The 21164-nt window shown below is 43.5% G+C and overlaps 1 protein-coding gene across 1 annotated transcript; it reads left to right on the top strand.

Moving 5' to 3' along the window:
* Positions 1–7240: 7240 nt before the first annotated feature.
* LORICRIN (loricrin cornified envelope precursor protein) lies at positions 7241–9760 on the top strand. The gene is made up of 2 exons (XM_055403260.2): positions 7241–7359; positions 8577–9760. The coding sequence occupies exon 2, from the start codon at positions 8600–8602 to the stop codon at positions 9503–9505; it is 906 nt and encodes a 301-aa protein (XP_055259235.2). The 5' UTR covers positions 7241–7359; positions 8577–8599; the 3' UTR covers positions 9506–9760.
* Positions 9761–21164: the final 11404 nt, after the last annotated feature.

Consider the following 21164-nt stretch of genomic DNA (forward strand, 5'->3'; position numbering starts at 1 on the left):
TTGCCATTTCCTTCTCCAATGTGTGAAAGTGAAAGTGAAGTCGCTCAGTCGTGTCCGACCCTTAGCGACCCCATGGACTGCAGCCTACCAGGCTCCTCCATCCATGCAGAGACTGCAAAACTCACAGGTCACCTGGCACTGCTTCAGGTCCAGCCAGAAAGCTGACCACTGGATCATAGGTGGTCAAGATCTCTGGAAGTCATGATCCAAGGGAGATTCTGAAAAATAAGAAGCAGGAGACAATGGGGCAATGAGGTGCCTTGGATGGAAGTTGGGGGATGGCAAGGGAGAGGCAGTTTGCCATGGCCAATTTATATAAGCTACTTTCCATGGAAAAATAAATCAGATTATAATAGCCCTGGGATCATCTTCTTGGTTGATCAAATATTTATCAAATATTCACACTGAGGCCCAGCCTTGTAGAGATCTGGAGGTTTAGGAGGATCTTGCCTGGACGGTGCTCATAGTGCAGAAGGAAAGACCCTGGGAACGACACAGATGTGGACAATGGGCCTATAGTCTCTCACCTTGGGATTCTCTGAGCCATGGATGAAACAAAAGAAAGAAGTCACTAGAGACTCTCCAGCAAAACTGACCATTTTCTACTCTGGAGGCAGTGAGAAGATTTGCCCCAAGGCATCCACCTAATTTCAACAGGTTCAGCTACTGAAATAAACAGTATCATTGGAAGAATGAACAAAAATTAAGAATAGCCAGAAAGTCTGAGGAACAAGCTTTCCTGGCCAAGGCAGAGACTGGATCTAGATTCTGATCTTCAGTAGTAAATCCTATGAACTGTTTGTGAGTAAGAGAGAAGTTACAGCCAAAGCCCAGGGCAGACGAGGCAAGTTCTGAAAGCAGCGCCTAAGTACCAAAGAGGATTCAAAACCAAAGTGGAGGGAGCGCTCACCTTGCCCTGCTTTTCAATGACCCCCAGAAAAGAAGTGCCTTGGCATGGTCACCGAAAGCAGCACATGCCTGAAAAACTGGGATTAAAGGGGCAAAGAAGATGCGGTCCAAACATACAGTGCAATATTTCTCAGCCACAAAAAGGAACAAAACTGGGTCATCTGTAGAGACATGGATGGACCTAGAGACTGTTATACAGAGCAAAGTAAGTCAGAAAGAGAAAAACATATATCATATATTAACATAGGTATGTGCAATCTAGAAAAATGGTACAGACTATTTTATCTGCAAAGCAGAAACAGAGACACAGACGTACAGAATATATGGGTACCCAAGGGTTGGGGGGATGAACTGGAAGATTGGGATTGACTTATATACACTACAGTGCATAAGATAGGTAACCAATGAGAACCTACTGTATAAAAAAGGGAACTCTACTCAGGGTTCTGTGTTGACCTAAAAGGGAAGAAAATCTAAAAAAGAGGGGAGATAGATATATACATGTATATATATATATATATATATATATATATATCTGATTCACTTTTCTGTACAGTAAGACACTAGCACAACATTGTAAAGCAGGTATATTTCAATAAAAAATAATCTAAACAAAGGGAATAAACTAGGATTAAACCTTTAGGCCAAAAAGCCTTTAAGGCTATGGATTTGAAATGCTTTTGCTTTTCCCTCTGTGTCATATTGATCTCCAAGATTCCATTTGACTTGGGATTCAGTTAAAACAACCTGCATTATCCACCCACAGACACCAGTGGAGAAGGTGGTCAAAGAGCCAGCATGCTTGGACTTGCTATCACCACCATGTGTGAAAGTCCTGAGAGGGGTCAAGTGACATTGCCTATCTCAGGGCAGGAGGTCGGGCCCACAAATGCTGCTCACTGCTCCTCCCCGCTATAAACTTTATATGTAAGCCCAGGAAGTAGGCCTTGAGCCCTCAGGCTACAGAGCAGCTGCCCACCTGTGAAAGGGCTTCATGACATCAGCAGTTAACTTCCAGGCCCAGAGGCTAGAGCACCCAGGTCCAGCAGCTTCCTTGAACGTGTCTGCTTAGCTCTGAAAGACTTTTACTGTCATTTTAGCAACTCTCTGGTCTCACTGCCAACACCTGGAGGTACTCTTGTCAGGAGAAAGCAGACAGTCACAACATGGATCTGCAATAGGAGTACGGAGCTGGGAGGAGAGACCCAGGTTCTACTCTTGGCCCTTCTGAGTGGCCTTGGGAAGTGGGTTAGCCTCTCTGGGCTTTGGCTTTGTCATCTACCTCTACAAATGACAGAAGCTGATTGGATGACCTCCACTGTCCTTCCAGCTGCTGCCATCCACCAATGCCTCCAAGAGTCCTTGGGGAGCTAGGAGAGCCCATGTGAGGTTCCTCTGTCCCCTACTTCCCAGAGGGCACAAACCCTGAGCCTGACTTGGAAGAGAGGATGCAATCCCTTTTTTCTGCCCACATTGATCCAGAAGAAGAGGTATGCAGTGCTTAGAAAGAACACAAGGTTTAGAATCAAAAGAACTGAGTCCAAATCCCGGCTTTGGGAATTTGAGCAATTGCATTGGCCTCCATGAGGCCCTTCCTTAGCTGGGGTATGCAGATAACATAGCCCTGAGCACACAGGACGGTTGTGAGAAATGAATATGACACGTGACAGCAGTCCATAAACCCAAGAGTCTGTCCAGACAGGAAGTCCCTAGGTGCGCGGCTCACCCCACATGCTACAAGCTCCTTGGGAAGGCAGAACATCTCAGACACGGTCCTCCTCCTCCCTGCAAGTATGAGCTCCAGGAGCACCTGAAGGAGATACATCTCAAGCATAAACACGTCCTGAGATGGTCCCAGTGGGCCGTCAGGACCTAAAGGAGACCCTGATCGCAAGATTTGTGACTTGACAGAGGGGACAAGGCTTCTGGTTGTCATTAGCAGGCTGTAAGGTACAATCATTCCTTAGGACCGTGGAAAGGGAAAGTGGCAAGAGAGGTGGAAACAGTGGTTGGGATGAACCCAGGGAAGCTTCCTGGAGAAGGAATTCCAGCAGCTAGGAGCTGTCCTTCTGCCCGATCTCTAAGCAACAGAAACTGCTGACCAGGAGGGCTGGAGAGAGGAGACAAATGGCAACCCGGGGGGGTGTCTGGGGCTCTGAGGTGCCTCCTGGTCCATGACCAAGAGAAAACTTTTCCCATTGAATATAAACAACACCACGGGCTTGCAAGTCCTATGCCTGACCTGCCAGTGCTCCTGAACCCCTGCCCTGTGTCCATTTTATTCTTTACAAAGCATCCATTGCCTTTTTTTTCCTCAGGTAGGTTGTCAACACTCAGTCATGAGAATGCAAATATGAAGATTTAGGTACTTAAAGATTGTGATGAGCAGGCTTCTGTCAGATTGGGGGTTCCTCACCTCAAGAGCTGTGATCTCCCCTCTCACTGTGGATTGCCTGGGAGCAGGGACCAGGTCCTGCCTCCCACAGGGCTGTCAGTCAATGGGTCTCAGTAATGCCCTTCAATTTACCATCAGTATTTACTGAGCACATGCTAATGTCTAGTTATGAAACATTTGCTGCAAGGGCCATCCCGTCCAAAGATACAGTTATAGGCAGGAACTATGACTTCATTTGTGAGGCTAAAGAACCCAGAGGTACTAGCAAGCACATATGCAGATTTAAGTGTCTAAAAGCTACAAATTTCAGAAATCCGACATGCCAAGTCTTGCAAAATTCCAAATACTTAAGTGTCATAATTCTGCAAACTTTCATCATTTCCTCCTTGATAAAGACAATATGTAATCATCAACCACTTCCACACAGATATCCCCCTACTTCTGGTTGAAAGGGATAAAATGGAGAACCAGGTTCATATCTCACACTTGAGGCAAGGTTAACTCAGAGCCTCAAGATCGAGCACAGCTGTCCATACCATGTTGCATCAGCCTCTTCCACATGTTAACAAAGTAGATGTACCAGTTAGAAGATTTTCCTTATTAAAAGTCATACAGAGTAGCAGAGGCAGGCATGGAGTACCCCTCCCCCAAATCTACCAAGGGGATCCATCAGTTCAGTTCAGTTCAGTTCAGTCGCTCAGTTGTGTCCGACTCTTTGCGACCCCATGAATCACAGCACACCAGGCCTCCCTGTCCATCACCAGCTCCCAGAGTTCACTCAAACTCATGTCCATCGAGTCAGTGATGCCATCCAGCCATCTCATTCTCTGTCGTTCCTGTCTCCTCCCACCCCCAATCCCTCCTAGCATCAGACTCTTTTCCAGTGAGTCAACTCGTCGCATGAGGTGGCCAAAGTATTGGAGTTTCAGCTTTAGCATCAGTCCTTCCAGTGAACACCCAGGATTGACCTCCTCTAGAATGGACTGGTTGGATCTCCATGCAGTCCAAGGGACTCTCAAGAGTCTTCTCCAGCACCACAGTTCAAAAGCATCCATTCTTCAGCGATCAGCTTTCTTCACAGTCCAACTCTCACATCCATACATGACCACGGGAAAAACCATAGCCTTGACTAGACGGACCTTGGTTGGCAAAGTAATGTCTCTGCTTTTTAATATGCTATCTAGGTTGGTCATAACTTTCCTTCCAAGGAGTAAGCGTCTTTCAATTTCCTGGCTGCAATCAGCATCTGCAGTGATTTTGGAGCCCAAAAAATGCACAGCTCTAAAAAACTCCTCTGTAATCCTGAGCACACTGCCCAGTACACTGGTGTTGGTATTAGAGAAATTAAATTGAAGTAATCTTGTTCAGGCTTCAGAGACAAGAAAGCAGAGCAGACCTCTGACCTTGCTTCTGACCTGCCTGGTCAGTGCCCTGACTACGTGCCTCCTCATGAGTGCACCGATTTTTTCTAGTAAAACCAGCAGCAATATAGAAGAGACAGGGAGCAGGTCTTAGAATTCTTGAGCCCCTGGAGGAGGTCTAGCCAACCACGCCCGGGGCTTAACAAAATCCTCTGACTCACAAGATAAAACAAACAGTATTGTAAAAAAAAGATTAATGTGAAACCAGAGCTGCAATTTGTTCAGAAACTGATGACAGTATCAGTTTGTGGCCTGGAATTATAAGCGGGACCCCCCAAATTGCAATTTTGAAGTCTCACCCGTAGGGTGGATGCATTGTCCAGTATCTTTTTCCAACTGAGACTCCAGATTGCTGTTACGTGGGGCTTCCCAGCACTGTTTGAATCTGGATGCTATTTGGTCCCAGTTAGGTGATGTATGTGCTATTACATTTCTCTACTGTTTCTATTTCTCTTTTCTTTTAATGATTGAATATTGAAAGTAAGATAATCCTCTATTAAATATTGAAATTGTTTATTTGTGCTTAACAAATAGTTTCTTTTGTTAACAAATCTTTTAAACCTGAAACGAAAGTTGAAGTTTTTGGCAAAACAGTTGGCTGGATTAATGAAGAAAGCATTAGGATATTAAATCTGATAGAAAGAAAATATCATACCTTTCTTATAAGAACATAAATGCTCCAAACTAACACAGGCAATTTCAAGATTATTAGCTCTTTGGAGTCACCTGCACTTGAGGTTCGCAAACTTTAGAATTTCATAAAGAAGTAACATCTCCCTCAAAAAACTGTGATAACCAAATAATATGATAGCCAAATTCTCATTTTGACAAATAAGGACATGAAAGAAACAACTTGGACCTCTTGTCAACATCACTTTTAAAAGAAATAAAGTCTTAATATATGCCCAAAAAAGGTAGGAAGCTCATGATTTCTGAATTAGACTTTCCTTCCCACAGCCTGCTGACATCTTTTCACTTACATTTTCCTAAGGACTAGGGTACACGCAGTAATGGCCAACTTGGGTCCACAGATCAGTGGGTACCGTGGTCCACATCTCCTGTTTTCCAGTGAACCCAATAAAATAAAGCCATCTTTTATTATACCCACAGCTAGTTGGAGCCTTTTTCTTTCCCTCCAAAACCTCTCTGATGCCTCAGCTTCAAGTTGAAACGTGCTTTCTCCCACAGATCCGGTCTTCTCCCTGCTGGCTCTTCTCTCAGGAGGGGCGCACCTGCACTCCTCCTGGTTCACCTGGGTTCATGCTCCCCAAACTAAAACTAGTGCCACAAGTTTCTGAAGGCCACAGTCTAATCAGATCGTGCAGCTCATTAAAACTCCACCATAATTAACTGTCAATTTATTATTGGAGCTGTCATTTCAACACATATCTGGGTGGAACTAACTTCAGATGTGGTATCTGAAACAATAGCAGTTGAGCTCCCATGATGAAAGAAGAGGACAAAATGATGTTTCTCATACACAGAGTTGATGCTGCTGGTCCAGGGTCAGCCAGGAATTTCCAAGTTATTTTCCTAGATAAGAGCTTGCCTCAAGCCATCTGTGGACTCCCTCACGACTTCAGCAAAACAACTATTACCACTCTTATTTGATAGACAAGGTAACTGAGTATCAGAAAGTTTGTTCAATAATCAACAAATGCTTGCTAAGTGCCTCCGGTGTGTAGGCACCGCGTAAGGTGCTGTGACTTTACCCAAGGTGATACAGCTGGAAAGTAGCGCAGGGAGCACCCAAATCCAGCCACCTAATCTCAAGTCCATTCCATTCCGTGGCTGCCTCTTAGACTGAGGTCACTGTTACCACGCAAGACAAGACCCCAGAGCTGAATGGCCATGGTGGGAAGAACCACATGGTCTATCTCTTTAGCTTCTTTATCTACAAGGAAAGCCAACAGTGAAAAATCAGTAGTTTTAGACATTCATTGTCTTTAGGAGTAAATCAAAGCTGCTACCAGTGCCCCATTACTTATGGCGCTGTCCATGTTGTGCAACCCAGAACTGGGTGCTAGGTGCTTACATACTCTCTCTAGATAGGAAACAAGACAGGAACATCCCAGTGAAGCACATGTGAAAGCCCAGGGGAGAAACTTGGCAAAGAAGAAACAGGATCCCTCTAAAATTCTAAGAGGGTCCAAGCAATAGGACCAGGAGCCAAAGAGTGGGATGCGAAAGTTCCTACTTCTTGGACCAGAGACTAAGAACTCCAGTGGGACTCTTTTAGGTTGCTTGAAGAGTCTGAGACCTATTCCTGAAGCACAGCCCTCTGGTGATGGCATGTGCCCCATGCCAGTTTTGCAAACAATGTCTAACATCCACTCCAACTGACCATCCCTGCTAGCCAGCCTGCTTCACAGTTGCATCAGAGAAGGGGCCAGTCATACAGGAGGCTGCCCATCTCAAGAATGCCAAAATCTTCATGAATGGGTCACCCATGACTACAATCACAGGGAGGTGGGGTGACAGCCAAAGGTCACGTAACTGAGGCCAAACATGAGAGGCTGGTCCAGATCGATAGCTGATGAGTCAGAACTCATAAGAGTATAAAATCTCAGGAGCTCCAGTGCTCCTCACACAGCCAGCATCTCCTCTCCTCACTCATCCTTCCTGGTGCTTTGGGTAAGTGTGAGTTCTACTGGCTCTCATCTTCCAAGTTGGTCTTGCCCAGGCTTGCATGGGCTATGTGGACCAGGGGACAGGTGGGCAAGGCCTCTCTCCTCTTTGGGACCTACAGGACCTCTGCTCTTCCAACTGCATTCATGTTCAGAGGGGCCTCAGGCAGGAAAGAGATCTGAGCTACTACTGTATAGATGGTGTTTCTGATTTGGCCAAAATGTAAATGCCACAAAGACAAGACTATCTCCTGTCTCTCTGGCACCCCTGTAAGAGACATGCCCTGTCCCCGGCACAGAAGTGCATTCTGCAGAGACTGTCCCAGACAGCCTGTGGATGGGCTGGATAGACTCTGTGAACTTAGAAGGAGGAGAGGTTGAGTGTACTTTCAGAATGTACTTTCAGTGTACATTCAGGAAGAATGATTCAGAGGATGCTGCAGATGGGGAGATTTTAGCAGTCATAAAAACCCATTGCCTGTTTTACGCAAGATGTTCTGAGAGGGAAATGACTTGTGAGATGCTGGACATAATTCCTGCTAGTTTGGTCCCCTTAACCCAGCTTGATATCTCCAAGTCAGAGATGCTGGTCCAAAGGATCATAGGGATGCTTTCTCCTGTTTCCAGACAGGACAATGGGGGAGCCTGCCTTTTCTGGTAACTGGTCGGTGATCATGGCTGAGGTCAGTGGAACAGACCAAAAGTTTAAACTAATTCATTTTTTGCAAAGAATGGGGTGCAACAGCACTCTGGCATTGGAACAAACCTCCCTCTGTTGTGCTGGGAGTGGATAATATCCCCTACCCTACGTGGAGGTTTGTAGCAATTTTCCATTTGCACTCAGTGTTGGGATCGGAGAGCTAAGGAGTGAAATACTCGACCCATCTCATTTTACAGGAAATGAGGAAACAGAAAATGTGTGGGTCATTTGCCCGGAGATCACACAGCAGAGGCCTGAAGCAAAGCTGGGAAAGAAAGAGAAATGGGTACCACTAAGTGGGCTATTTAAAACTTGGTAAAGACTTGCGCAGGGGAAACAAAACCCTTTTCTAACAGCACTAATCCAGGAGTCCCAGCTGAGTGCTCTTCCCAATCCGATCAGAAAGAGCATCAAGCCTGGCCGAGTACTGCTCAGAGGATGATGGACGTTTCCAGGGACGCAGCTGCCTCTGCCGCCGCATCCTCTTGCAGCTGGTCCACTGATGCTCTCTGCTCTCCTTCCAGGGTTCCGTTCCTCCTTAGACAAGATGTCTCACCAGAAAAAGCAGCCCACCCCTCAGCCCCCAGTGGGCTGTGGGAAAACCTCTGGCGGCGGCGGCGGCGGCGGCGGCGGCGGTGTCTTCTGTAGCGGCGGCGGCGGTGGCTCCGGCAGCTGCGGCGGCTCCGGGGGCGGCGGCGGCTGCTCGGGTGGAAGTGTCAAGTATTCTGGAGGCGGCGGCAGCTCCGGCTGCGGCGGCGGCTACTCTGGCGGCGGCGGCGGCGGCTCTGGTGGAAGTATCAAGTATTCCGGGGGCGGCGGCAGCTCCGGCTGCGGAGGCTACCCCTCCGGCGGCGGCTCCTCCGGTACCGTCTGCTACTCCAGCGGCGGCGGCTCCTCCGGGGGCGGCTGCTACTCCAGCGGCGGCGGCTCCTCCGGGGGCGGCTGCTACTCCAGCGGCGGCGGCTCCTCCGGCCAGCAGGTCCAGAGCCAGAGCTACGGCGGCGTCTCTAGTGGGGGCGGCTCCGGCTGCATCTCCTCCGGGGGCGGCTCCGGCTGCATCTCCTCCGGGAGCGCCTGCGGGGGCATCTCCTCCGGGGGCGGCTCCGGCTGCGGCGGCATCTCCTCCGGGGGCGGCTCCGGATACTTCTCGTCCTCCCAGACCTCCCAGACCCCGTGCTTGCCCCAGCAGAGCTACGGAGGGGGCTCATCCGGCGCCGGCTGCGGCGGCGGGTCCTCCGGGGGCGGCGGCTGCTTTTCCAGCGGTGGGGGCGGCGGTGGATCCGCCTGCGTGGGAGGCTCCTCCGGGGGCGGCGGCTGCTTCTCTAGCGGCGGGGGCGGCAGCGGTTCCGGCTGCGGCGGCGGCTCCTCCGGGGGTGGTTCCGGGGGCGGCAAGGGCGTCCCAGTCTGCCACCAGACCCAGCAGAAGCAGGCGCCTACCTGGCCATGCAAGTAAGGCCCCCCTGGACACCACGGAGACGAAGAAGCTGGAGGTGTTCTCCGTGGGCGTCGATGGGCTTACCGCTCTCATGATATTGCCCTGAGGTTTCTCAGCCCTTCACATCTGAATCCACCAGAAGAAGCCACTGAGCTCTGAAGCTGCGTCTTGTTCTGCAGTTTTCCCTCCCTGGTTTCTATACAACTACCTCCCAATTCCAGTACCTTCTCAGTCAATAAATTTGCAATTCATGAGAATTTCTGCGTTCCCAGACATCTTTGCAGCTTCTTAGTTCATTCGTTCCATCCCATTCTTCTCCTTTTCTCCATCCATTCATCCTCAGGGACATTCATGCAACAATATTTATTCTGTTGGGGGAGAGTGGGTGGTTAGATGAGAGTCAGCAGGGGAGGGAGGAATGGCTGGGAACCAAGGACCAAAGACATGAATTATCTGATTTATGGCTTAAAATCATGAGGTGATCCCAAAGCACAAAAATCCTGGGAAGAGACTTCAGTAAACAGTCCCCGGTAGGTTCAGTAACAATCATGGGTCTCTTCCTTGAGCTCAGTGATTTTTTTTTTTTAAGACGAGGCTGCCCTATTCCCAAAGCAACTAGAGAAAGAACAACGAAAATCCTAAGATAGAAGGAAAGAAATTATACAGATCAGAGCAGAAATAAATAAAAACTAAAAGAAAGAAAGAAAAGATCAATGTAACTAAAAACTGGTTCTTTGAAAAGAACAAAATTCATAAACCTTTAACCAAACTCACCAAGAATAAAAAAGAGAGAGCCCAAGTCAATATAATCAGAAACGAAAAAGGAGAAGTTACAACTGACACCACAGAAATACAAGACATCACAGGAGGGACTTCCTAGTGGTCCAGTGGTTAAGACTGCCTTGCAATGCAAGGGACTCGGGTCCCATCCCTGGTAGATCCCTCATGCAACATGTGCCACAGTTGAAGACCAAATGCAGCCAAATAAATGCTCTTTTAAGTAAGAGACTACTATGGGTAATGATATGCCAATAAAAATGGACAACCTCAAGGGAACTGGACAAAGGTATAATCTCTGAAGACTGAACCAAGAAGAAGTAGAAAATATCAACGGACCAATTACCAGTAATTTTAAAACTCCCGACAAACAGAAGTCTAGGACCAGATATCTTCACAGATGAATTCTACAAAACATTCAGAGAAGAGTTAACACCTATTCCTCTGAAAAGTGAAAATTGCTCGGTTGTGTCTGACTCTTTGTAACCCCATGGACTATACAGTCCATAGAATTCTCCAAGCCAGAATACTGGAGTGGATAGCCATTCCCTTCTCCAGGGGATCTTTCCAACCCAGGGGTTGAACCCAGGTCTCCCGCATTGCAGGCAGATTCTTTACCACCTGCACCACAAGGGAAGCCAAACTATTCCAAAAAACTGCAGAGGAAAGTATACTTCCGAACTGCTTCTCTGAAGCCACCATCACCCTAATATCAAAACCAAACAAAGATATCACCAAAAAAAAGTATAGATCAGTATCACTAATGAACATAGATGCAAAATTCCTCAACAAAATACTAGCAAACCAACTCCAACAATATATTAAAAGGACCATATGCCACAATCAAGTGGGATTTATCTCAGGAATGCAAGAATTTTTCAGTATCTATAAGTCAAACAATGTGATACACCACATTAACAAATTGAAGAATAAAAACCATATGATCATCTCAATAGATACAGAAAAAGGCTTTTGATAAAATTTAACATGAAAAATCCCATGGACAGAGGAGCCTGGCAGGTCACAGTCTAAAGGGTTGCAAAGAGTCACACTATTTACAATAGCCAAGATTTGGAAGCAACCTAAGTGTCCATTGACAGATGAATGGATAAAGAAGATGTAATATATATATATATATATATATATATATATCATATATATATCACATATATATCTTACATATATATCTCACATATATATGGAATATTACTCAGCCATAGAAAAGAATAAAATAATTCCATTTACATTGAGCATGCACACAATCTACACAATGGAGGGAAGAATATACAGTGGAGAAGAGACAGTCTCTTCAACAAGTGTGGTGCTGGGAAAACTGGACAGCTGTGTGTGAAATAATGAAACTAGAACATTCTCTAACATCATATACAAAAATAAACTCAAAATTGATTAAAGATCTAAATGCAAGACTGGGTAGTCTAAAGCTCCTAGGAAAATATAGGCAGAACCCTCTTTGACATAAATCGTAATAATCTTTTCTTGGAACCATTTCCTCAGTTCAATTCAGTTGCTCAGTTGTGTCCAATGCTTTGTGACCCCCATGGACTGCAGCACGCCAGGCTTCTCTGTCCATCATCAACTCCGAGAGCTTGCTCAAACTTATGTCCATCAAATCAGTGATGTCATCCAACCATCTCATCCTCTGTCGTCTCCTTCTCATCCTGCCTTCAGTCTTTCCCAGCATCAGGGTCTTTTCCAGTGAGTCAGTTCTTCGCATCAGGTAGCCAAAGTATTGGAGTTTCAGCTTCAGCATCAGTCCTTCCAATGAATATTCAGGACTGACTTCCTTTAGGATTGACTGGTTCGATCTCCTTGCTGTCCAAGAGACTCTCCAACACCACAGTTCAAAGGTATCAATTCTGTGGCGCTCAGCTTTCTTTATGGTCCAACTCTCACATTCATACATGACTATTGGAAAAATCATAGCTTTGACTAGACAGACCTTTGTCGGCAAAGTAATGTCTCTGTTTTTTAACATGCTGTCTAGGTTGGTCATAAGTTTTCTCCCAAGGAGCAAGCGTCTTTTAATTTCATGGCTGCAGTCACCATCTGCAGTGACTTTTGGAGCCCGAGAAAATAGTCTGTCACTGATTCCATTGTTTCCCCATATATTTGCCATGAAGTGATGGGACTGGATGCCATGATCTTAGTTTTTTTAATGTTGGATTTTAACCGTCTCCTAGAGTAACGGACGGAGAAGGCAATGGCAAGCCACTCCAGTACTCTTGCCTAGAAAATCCCATGGATGGAGGAGCCTGGTGGGCTGCAGTCTGTGGGGTCGCTAAGGGTCGGATACGACTGAGCGACTTGACTTTCACTTTCACACATTGGAGAAGGAGGTGGCAACACACTCAGGTGTTCTTGCCTGGAGAATCCCAGGGACGGGAGAGCCTGGTGGGCTTCCGTCTATGGGGTCACACAGAGTCGGACATGACTGAAGTAACTTAGCAGCAGCAGAGTAATGGAAATAAAAACAAATGTAAACAAATGGGACCTAATTGAACTTAAAAGCTTTTGCACAGCAAAAGAAAGCATAAACAAAACAAAAAATAACCTACAGACTGTGAGGAAGTATTTGCAAACTATGCGACCAACAAGGGATTAATTTCCAAATATACAAACAGTTCATACAGCTCAATATCAAAAAAAAAAACCAGCCCAATCAAAAAATGGACGGAAGATCTAATCAGGCATAGATCTAATCTATGCCTCCCAAGCAGGCATACTGATGATCAACAGGCACATGAAAAGGTGCTCAGCATCACTAATTATTAAAGAAAAACAAATAAAACTACCAGGAGGTACCACCTCATACCAATCAGAATGGCCATAATCAAAAATTCTACAAAAAATAAATGCTGGGGTCAGTGAGGAAAAAGGAACCTTTTTACAGTGTTGGTGGGAAGGTAAATTGGTACAGCCACTATGGAGAACAGTATGGAGGTTCCTTAAAAAAGTAAAAATGGAACTACTGCATGATCCAAGGATCCCATTCCTGGGCATATATCCAGAGAAAACTATAATTTGAAAAGATACACGCATCCTAATGTTCAAAGCAGCACTATTTACATTAACTAAGACTTGGAAGAAGCCTAAGTGTCCCTTGACAGATGAATAGATAAAGAAGATGTGGTATATATGCTGCTGCTAAGTCACTTCAGTCGTGTCCGACTCTGTGTGACCCCATAGACGGAAGCCCACCAGGCTCCCCCGTCCCTGGGATTCTCCAGGCAAGAACACTGGAGTGGGTTGCCATTTCCTTCTCCAATGTGTGAAAGTGAAAAGAGAAACTGAAGTCACTCAGTCGTGTCCAACCCTTAGCGACCCCACGGACTGCAGCCAACCAGGCTCCTCCATCCATGGGATTTTCTAGGCAATAGTACTGGAGTGGCTTGCCATTGCCTTCTCCGGTAGTATATATACTCAATGGAATATTACTCAGCCACAAAATGAATGAAATGATGCCATTTATAGCAACATGGATGAACCTAGAGATTATCATACTAAGTGAAATAAGCCAGGCAGAGAAAGACAAATATATGATATCACCTATATATGGAACCTTTAAAAATGATACAAATGAACTTATTTACAAAACAGAAATAGACTCACAGACATAGAAAACAAACTTATGGTTACCAAAGGGGAAAGAGGGAGATAAATCAGTAATTTGGGATTAAAATATATATACACTACTATATATGGAATAGACAACCAGCAAGGACCTACTGTATAGCACAGGGAACTAGATTCAATATCTTGCAATAACCTATAATGGAAAATAATCTAAAAATGAATGTGTATATATATACATATAACTGAATCGCTTTGCTATACACCTGAAACTAATACAACATTGTACACAAACTATATTCCAATTTAAAAAAAATTTTAAAGACAAGACTACCCTGGGAAGATGTTGTCTCTCATCATCTGTAGTCTAGTCTTCAAGGTCTAAAAGTAGGTGGCTGCACATTAGAAGCAACTCAAGTCACCCCGACTCACAGAAGGAAAAGTAGTCCTATCAGATATCTGTGAGCCTCTACAGTGAGTGAGACCTTTTACTAAGCACCTGCAGGGACCACAAGAAGTAGAGGAGCTATTTCTTGCTCTCGTAGAGCTTTAGCCAACTTAAGAAAATAGAGTGTGAGCGTGTGAGATGTTAAATACCAGCACCAGAGAGGTCATGAGGAAGCACAGGGTACATTCCCATTAACAAGGGAGAAACGACTGTTGCTCTGTTAATTGTATAGCCCTCAAAAGAGATGTAAAACATCAGTCTGGTCAGGAACTCAGGCCCTATTTCATATCCTAAGTCTATGAGCTCAAGGCAAAAGCTAACACTGATTTACTCAAAGCAACTACCTGCTGCCTCAAAAAGCCAAGGTATCCTCCCTACCCAGTCACTGCTAGGGAAAAAAAAGACAAATTATCCCTCTTCAACTCTTCTATTTATAGAGTCACTGTCACGGTCTTTGTAGACCAGGACCTGGGAACTGGAGTTGACGAGAAGAAGGACACAGGGGACCCGAGTCTCGAGTGAAACAAGGGTGCTTTGTTTGCAGAAACGCATGTTTCTATTTCTTCATACAAGGCAGCTTTAGATAGTAAAAAAACTGAGCATAAACAAAGCCAAGCAAATAGCAGTCTTCAAAGGGCCAGAAAGAATTCCATATCCTGAGTAAGAGGGGCATAACTGAATAGATTACATTTAAGTAAGGTCACTTAAGGGAGTCACTGAAAGGAATCCAAGCAGGTGCCCTTTCTCATGATCTCAGTCCTGAGAGCTGCGTGCAGCTCTGCTCGTTCCTGTTTACCAGGAACTGATAAGGAATAGAGAATCCTTGAGAAACGGCACACAAAAGAAAAGAATAACATGTTGGATAAAGCTGAACGTCCCCTGACAAGTCACCATCACCTTTATCATTTTAAAACAATAACTTACAGAAATCAAAAGAGGGAGCAACTTTAAAGGTCTTAGAGTCCATCTACTGTATTATTTTTATTTTCATGAAAGTAGGACTTTTAGTTTTGTAGAGATAGAGTAGATGCATTTCACCCTATTGCTCCTACTTAGCATAACTAAAATATCTAGGCACAATATAGAACCCAAATATAAGCAGAGTCTGAAAGGTAGAGAGAAGAAGGCAGAGTAGCTAGACTCCTCAGAACTTTAGGACTCGTACTGTGGTAAGTTCCTGATTGGGGAGGTGGGGACTGGTCTAGAAAGTCTGCAACCAAGAAATGCCAACAGATGCAGGCAGAAAATAACCCCAAGAAAATCTGATTTCTCCATTCAAAGGACTGAAGAAGAGGTGACCTCTCACAAAGCAAAATTCTTTTTTGACAATATCCACCCTACTTTAACCAACCATCTCAGAAGAAAAAGATTGGGAATATTAGACTTTAAACTGTACCTAGTAGCAAGGAAATAACACTCCCCCATAACTCAGTGGTACAGTATTAGCAGAGGAAGCCATGCTATAACAGAAGATTTGAATAAGATCCAGAGTCTTATAGCACAATGCCAAAAATATCTAGCACACAATAAAAACTGACTCATCATACCAAGAGCTAGGAAAAGCTCAACCTGAACAAGAAAAGATACTATTGATACTAAGACTGAAATGGTACCAATTGAGGGATTATCTGACAGGGATTTTTAAAGACTACATTATAAAAATATTTCAATGGGAAATTACAAACACACTTGAAACAAATAAAAAAAAAAATGGAAAGTCTTGCCAAAGAAATAGATAATACCCAATGGCTCAGTGGTAAAGACTCTACCTGCAATGCAGGAGACCCAGGTTCGATTCCTGGGTCAGGAAGACCCTCTGGAGGAGGCCATAGCTACCCACTCCAGTTTTCTTGCCTGGAAAATCCCATGGATAGAGGAGACTGGTGGGCTACGAGGAGACTGGTGGGCTACAGTCCATAGGGTGGCAAAGAATTGGACACGAGTGAGCATGCCTGCATACACATACACAGAAATTTTTAGAACTAAAAAAATATAATAACCAATTGTAGAATGAATTTTAGAATTGAAAAATATAAATCTCACTGGATAGGCTCAATAACAAACGAGATGACAAAGTAAAAGAATCAGTGATCGCTCCCCCGAGTGTAATGCCTTTCTTTTCTCTGACTGATTTTTAAAATGTGGTCTTTTCATCTTTGGTTTTCAGTAATTTTGACTAAAATAGGCTAAACACCATCTCTTTTGTATTTGTCCTGATTGGCATTCTCTGGGTTTCTTTTATCTGTGGTTTGATGTGTTTCATTATTTTTTAAATATTTATTAGCCTATCACCCAAAAGATTTATTCTTCCCCTTCTCCTCTGCCTCTTTTCCCTTCTTTCTGGGTTGTTGGCTAATCCCACAGGTCTTAAACATTCTGTTATGTTTTATTCATTCTCTCTTTTTCATCTATTTCAGTTTGAGTAATTTCTATTGATTTTTTTTTTTTTTTTTTGTCACTTAGTCGTGTTTGACTTTTTGCTACCCCATGGACTGTAGCCTGCCAGGCTCCTCTGCCTATGAAATTTCCAAGGCAAGAATACTGGAGTGAGTAGCCATTGATCTTTAAGTTCCCTGATTCTCCTGCTGAATTCAGTAAAGCTGATCTGCTGGATTTTTTCATTTCAAATATTGTACTTTTTATTTTAGAATGTCCATTTGCTTCTTTTGTAAGGAGTCCATCTTACTGCTGAGAATTTACATCTAATAACCTATTTTGACCATTTTTTCCCCATCAATTCTTTATCATATTGTTAACTGCTTTAAAGTCTGCTAACTCTACCTGCTGGTTAATTCTTGATCTACTTTTTTAGGGGGATGTGGGTGGAGCTACATCTAGTAATGTTGGGGCTTCTGGTTTTTCTTTCTCTAGAAGACTGTTAATTTTTGTTCTGGCAGGCAATCTGGCAGATCACCTTACTTTTATGAAGCTGTTCTCCTTGCATTATAGTTATTTTTTATGGGAAAAATATGTATTTTTGTTTTCTTTTTTAAGAATTGTTAAATATCTCACATATTCAAGGGGTAGTATTGTGTAGTTACTGTCTTAAAATAATAATGAAACAAATAGCTCAACAATTAAAATCTACTCAACACACATCTTAAGAAATAGATAATAACCAGTAGTTTGGAAACCTGTTGGGTACCCCTTTCCAGTAACAACCTCTAATTCCACCTCACTTTGAATTTATGAAAATCATTTCAGTAAATATTAACAATATGTGTAATATATACCTAAATCATATGCTTCATTTTGACCACATCTTTGTTTATATAAATGGATTCATACTTTGTTATCTTTTATGATATGCTAATTTCACTCAATATTAAGTTTTTGAGATACACCAATTTTGAAGCTTTAAACTAATTTTCATTGATTTTCATCACTGTATAGTATCCTGTATTGTGCTGTGCTTAATCACTCAGTCATGTCTGACTCTTTGCAACCCCACGGAATGCAGCCTGCCAGGCTCCTCTGTCCATGGGGGTTCTCCAGGCAAGAACACTGGAGTGAACTGCCATGCCCTCCTCCAGGGGTTTAGTATTCTACATTTGGCTACAGCACACTATATTTTATTTATTCATGGTACTGTTGATGATACTGAATTATTTTCAAGTTTTAGAATGCTGCTGTAACATTTTATTACATATTTATTTGTTATATGTGCAAGAGTTTCTGTAGAATTGGCAGAATTGCCAGATTTTAGGCTACATACATCTTCAACTTTATTCTTGCCAATGCCACTTGTTCTTCAAAGTGGTTGTTACAATTTAAATCTCCATTAGGGCACCCTAAGAGTTCCAGTTCTTCCACATCCTTATCAATACTTGATATTGTCAGACATTTTAACTGTTACTAATTTAGGCATGCATGCTAAGTCGCTTTAGTCATGTCTGACTCTTTGTAATCCTGTGGACCGTGGCCTGCCAAGCTCCACTGTCCATGGAATTCTCCAGGCAAGAATACTGGAGTGGGTATCCATGTCCCCATCCAGGGGATCTTCCTGACGCAGGGATCAAACCCAAGTCTCCTGCAGCTCCTACCTTGGCAGGCAGGTTCTTTACCACAAGTACCACCTGGGAAGTCCAATTTATGCATATCTTAAGGTTTTAAATTTAGGTTAATTCTGCTGTTGCTTTTTAGATGTCTCAAATTATATAGTTAGCTGATTATCAGCATCATAACTAATAAGACTAAGTTTTTTCATATATTTATTGGCCAGTGACGTTTTCTCTTACAAAATGCCTATTCATATATTTTTCCCATTTTTTACTAGGTTGACTGCCTTTTTCTAGTTGAATCATAAGAGTTCTCTATATTCATGGACAGGAATTTATATTCCTGGCGTGAAAGTCAGGTTATTGCATATCATTTTTGTGCATTTAGAATACTAATAATTTTCATTAGGATTTTTGTATCTGTATACATAAAAGGTTGGGGGCGGGAGGAGAAGGGGACGACAGAGAATGAGATGGCTGGATGGCATCACCGACTCTGTGGACATGAGTTTGAGTGAACTCCAGGAGTTGGTGATGGACAGGGAGGCCTGGCGTGCTGTGATTCATGGGGTCGCGGAGAGTCGGACACGACTGAGCGACTGAACCAAACTGATACATAAAAGAAACTGGCTTGCAATTTTTTTTTATTGCGTATCTCTGGTTTTGATGTCAAGAATAACCTAACTTTACAAAATGCATTGACTTATGGGTCCTTCTTTTAATAAACTATAAGAATTTTTATACATCTAGAAATTTCTGGAACACTACTAGAACATGCTAATACTACTCCCACACATCTCTTCTGAAGCAATGACCTCTGACTCCATCTATTTTGCCCCCATTCTCTGCTGAAAGGAAAATCTAACTTAATTGACTACAATTAAAAGAGGGTCATACACACATTCATAATGCTAAAGCTTAGCCTTTCTGATCATTTTCTTTTCTTTCCTGGATCTATTTATTATGAATGTTTTTACTTTTTTGGCTACTCTTCTCCTGGTCTTTTGCTCTATATTCAGAGCTCTGACTTCATATGCACAACAATGCAATAACAAAGGCAAAATATACAAAGCACTTTCACAGCTATATCCTTCTTTGACTCCTGCGATGTACACAGAGTGGAAAGTATTGCCATTTTGTAAATGAAACTGAAGTCCAAAGTAGTTTAACTCATTTATCGAAGGTCACTCCTCAAGGCTGCATTTGGACCTAGAGCACTGGCCTGGATGATTTAAGATCCAAATCCCAATGCAAATTCAAGAAAAAGCTGTGTGTGCTTATACAAGTCACTCAGTATCATCTCTGAACGTAAATTTCTTAAGTGTAAAAAAGAAGAGACAAACTAGATCTGCACGTCTAACTCTTTGTGTGCACATAAAACTTTGTTGTTCAGCTACTCAGTCATGTCCTACTCTTTGTGACCCCATAGACTGCATCATGCCAGGCTTCCCTGTCCATCACCATCTCCCCAGTATGCTCAGACTCATGTCCACTGAGTTGTGATACCATCCAACCATCTTATCCTCTGTCATCCCCTTCTCCTCCTGCCTTCAGTCTTTCTCAGCATCAGGGTCTTTTCTAATGAATCAGCTCTTCCCATCAGGTGGCCAAAGTATAGGTGCTTCAGTTTCAGCATCAGTCTTTCCAATGAATATTTGTTGGAATATTCATTGGGCTGATTTCCTTTAGGATTGACTGTTTGATCTTCTTGCAGTCCAAGGGACTCTCAAGAGCCTTCTCCAACACCACAGTTCAAAAGCATCAATTCTTTGGCACTCAGCTCTCTTTATGATCCAATTCTCACATCCATACATGACTACTGGAAATCTTAGCTTTGACTATAAGGACTTTTGTCAGCAAAGTAATGTCTCTACTTTCTAATATGCTGTCTAGGTTTGTCATAGCTTTTCTTCCAAGAAGCAAGCTTCTTTTAATTTCATGGATGCAATCACCATCTGCAGTGATTTCAGAGCCCAAAAAAACAAAGTCTGACACTGTTTCCCCATCTGTTTGCCATGAAGTGATGGCACCAGATGCCATGATCTTCGTTTTTTGAATGCTGAGTTTTAAGCCAGCTTTTTCCACTCTCCTCTTTTACCTTCATCAAAACTTATCCAAAGTGATAATAATAAATACAGATTTTTCAACCTTTACCTCTCAGAGAGTCTCAAGTGGAACATAGGAATTTGAATTTTAAAGATTACCCACAGTATTGCTGATATGTATTGACTTAAAACAAATAGAAAGTCAATTACTTGTCCAGGAAAATTTGGTTTATTCAGGATCAGCAAAGAACTGCCATTTGGAGGTTGCAACCACAGCAAGCTACGTGCATGTCCCCACACGGCAAGAAGAGGAAAACGCTTTTCTAGAGGGGGGAGAGGAAATTGGGAGGGCTATAGCAGAAGAGAATCCATTGGAGGAACTGAGAGTTAAAAATATAGTGACTTTTCATTGGCTGTTATGACAGTCTCTCATTGGCTGAACTAGTGTCAGGCAAGAAGAGAAAGCTTTTCTTTTTCCAGTGGGGCGCCAGTGCTGTTGCAGGGCCTGGGAGCTCCAAATTGTAGTCTCATAACTTTATTTTAATTTAAGCTTCTCTTCATTAATTCTCACACTCAGACGATCCAAGGTGCGTTCTTTAAAAAAACACAGTTGACTTTATCTCAGAGTGCCTCCAGCTCTGACAGGCTTGTTCTAAGATTTTACCTTCATAGGGCAGGGATGTTGGTTAATCTAGTGTTTTGTATCTTGGTGGCCAGGGGGTGAGACACAGCAGAAAGCATTCTGAATGTGGTATGAGAGAACTGCACTTAATTTCCCCAAAGCTCCTTTTCAATCACAAAATGAAGATAATCACTCA

This window comes from Moschus berezovskii, chromosome 4 (assembly GCF_049115385.1).
Source record: "Moschus berezovskii isolate FMDL1 chromosome 4, NW_MosBer_1.0, whole genome shotgun sequence".
Taxonomy (NCBI): Eukaryota; Metazoa; Chordata; class Mammalia; order Artiodactyla; family Moschidae; genus Moschus; species Moschus berezovskii.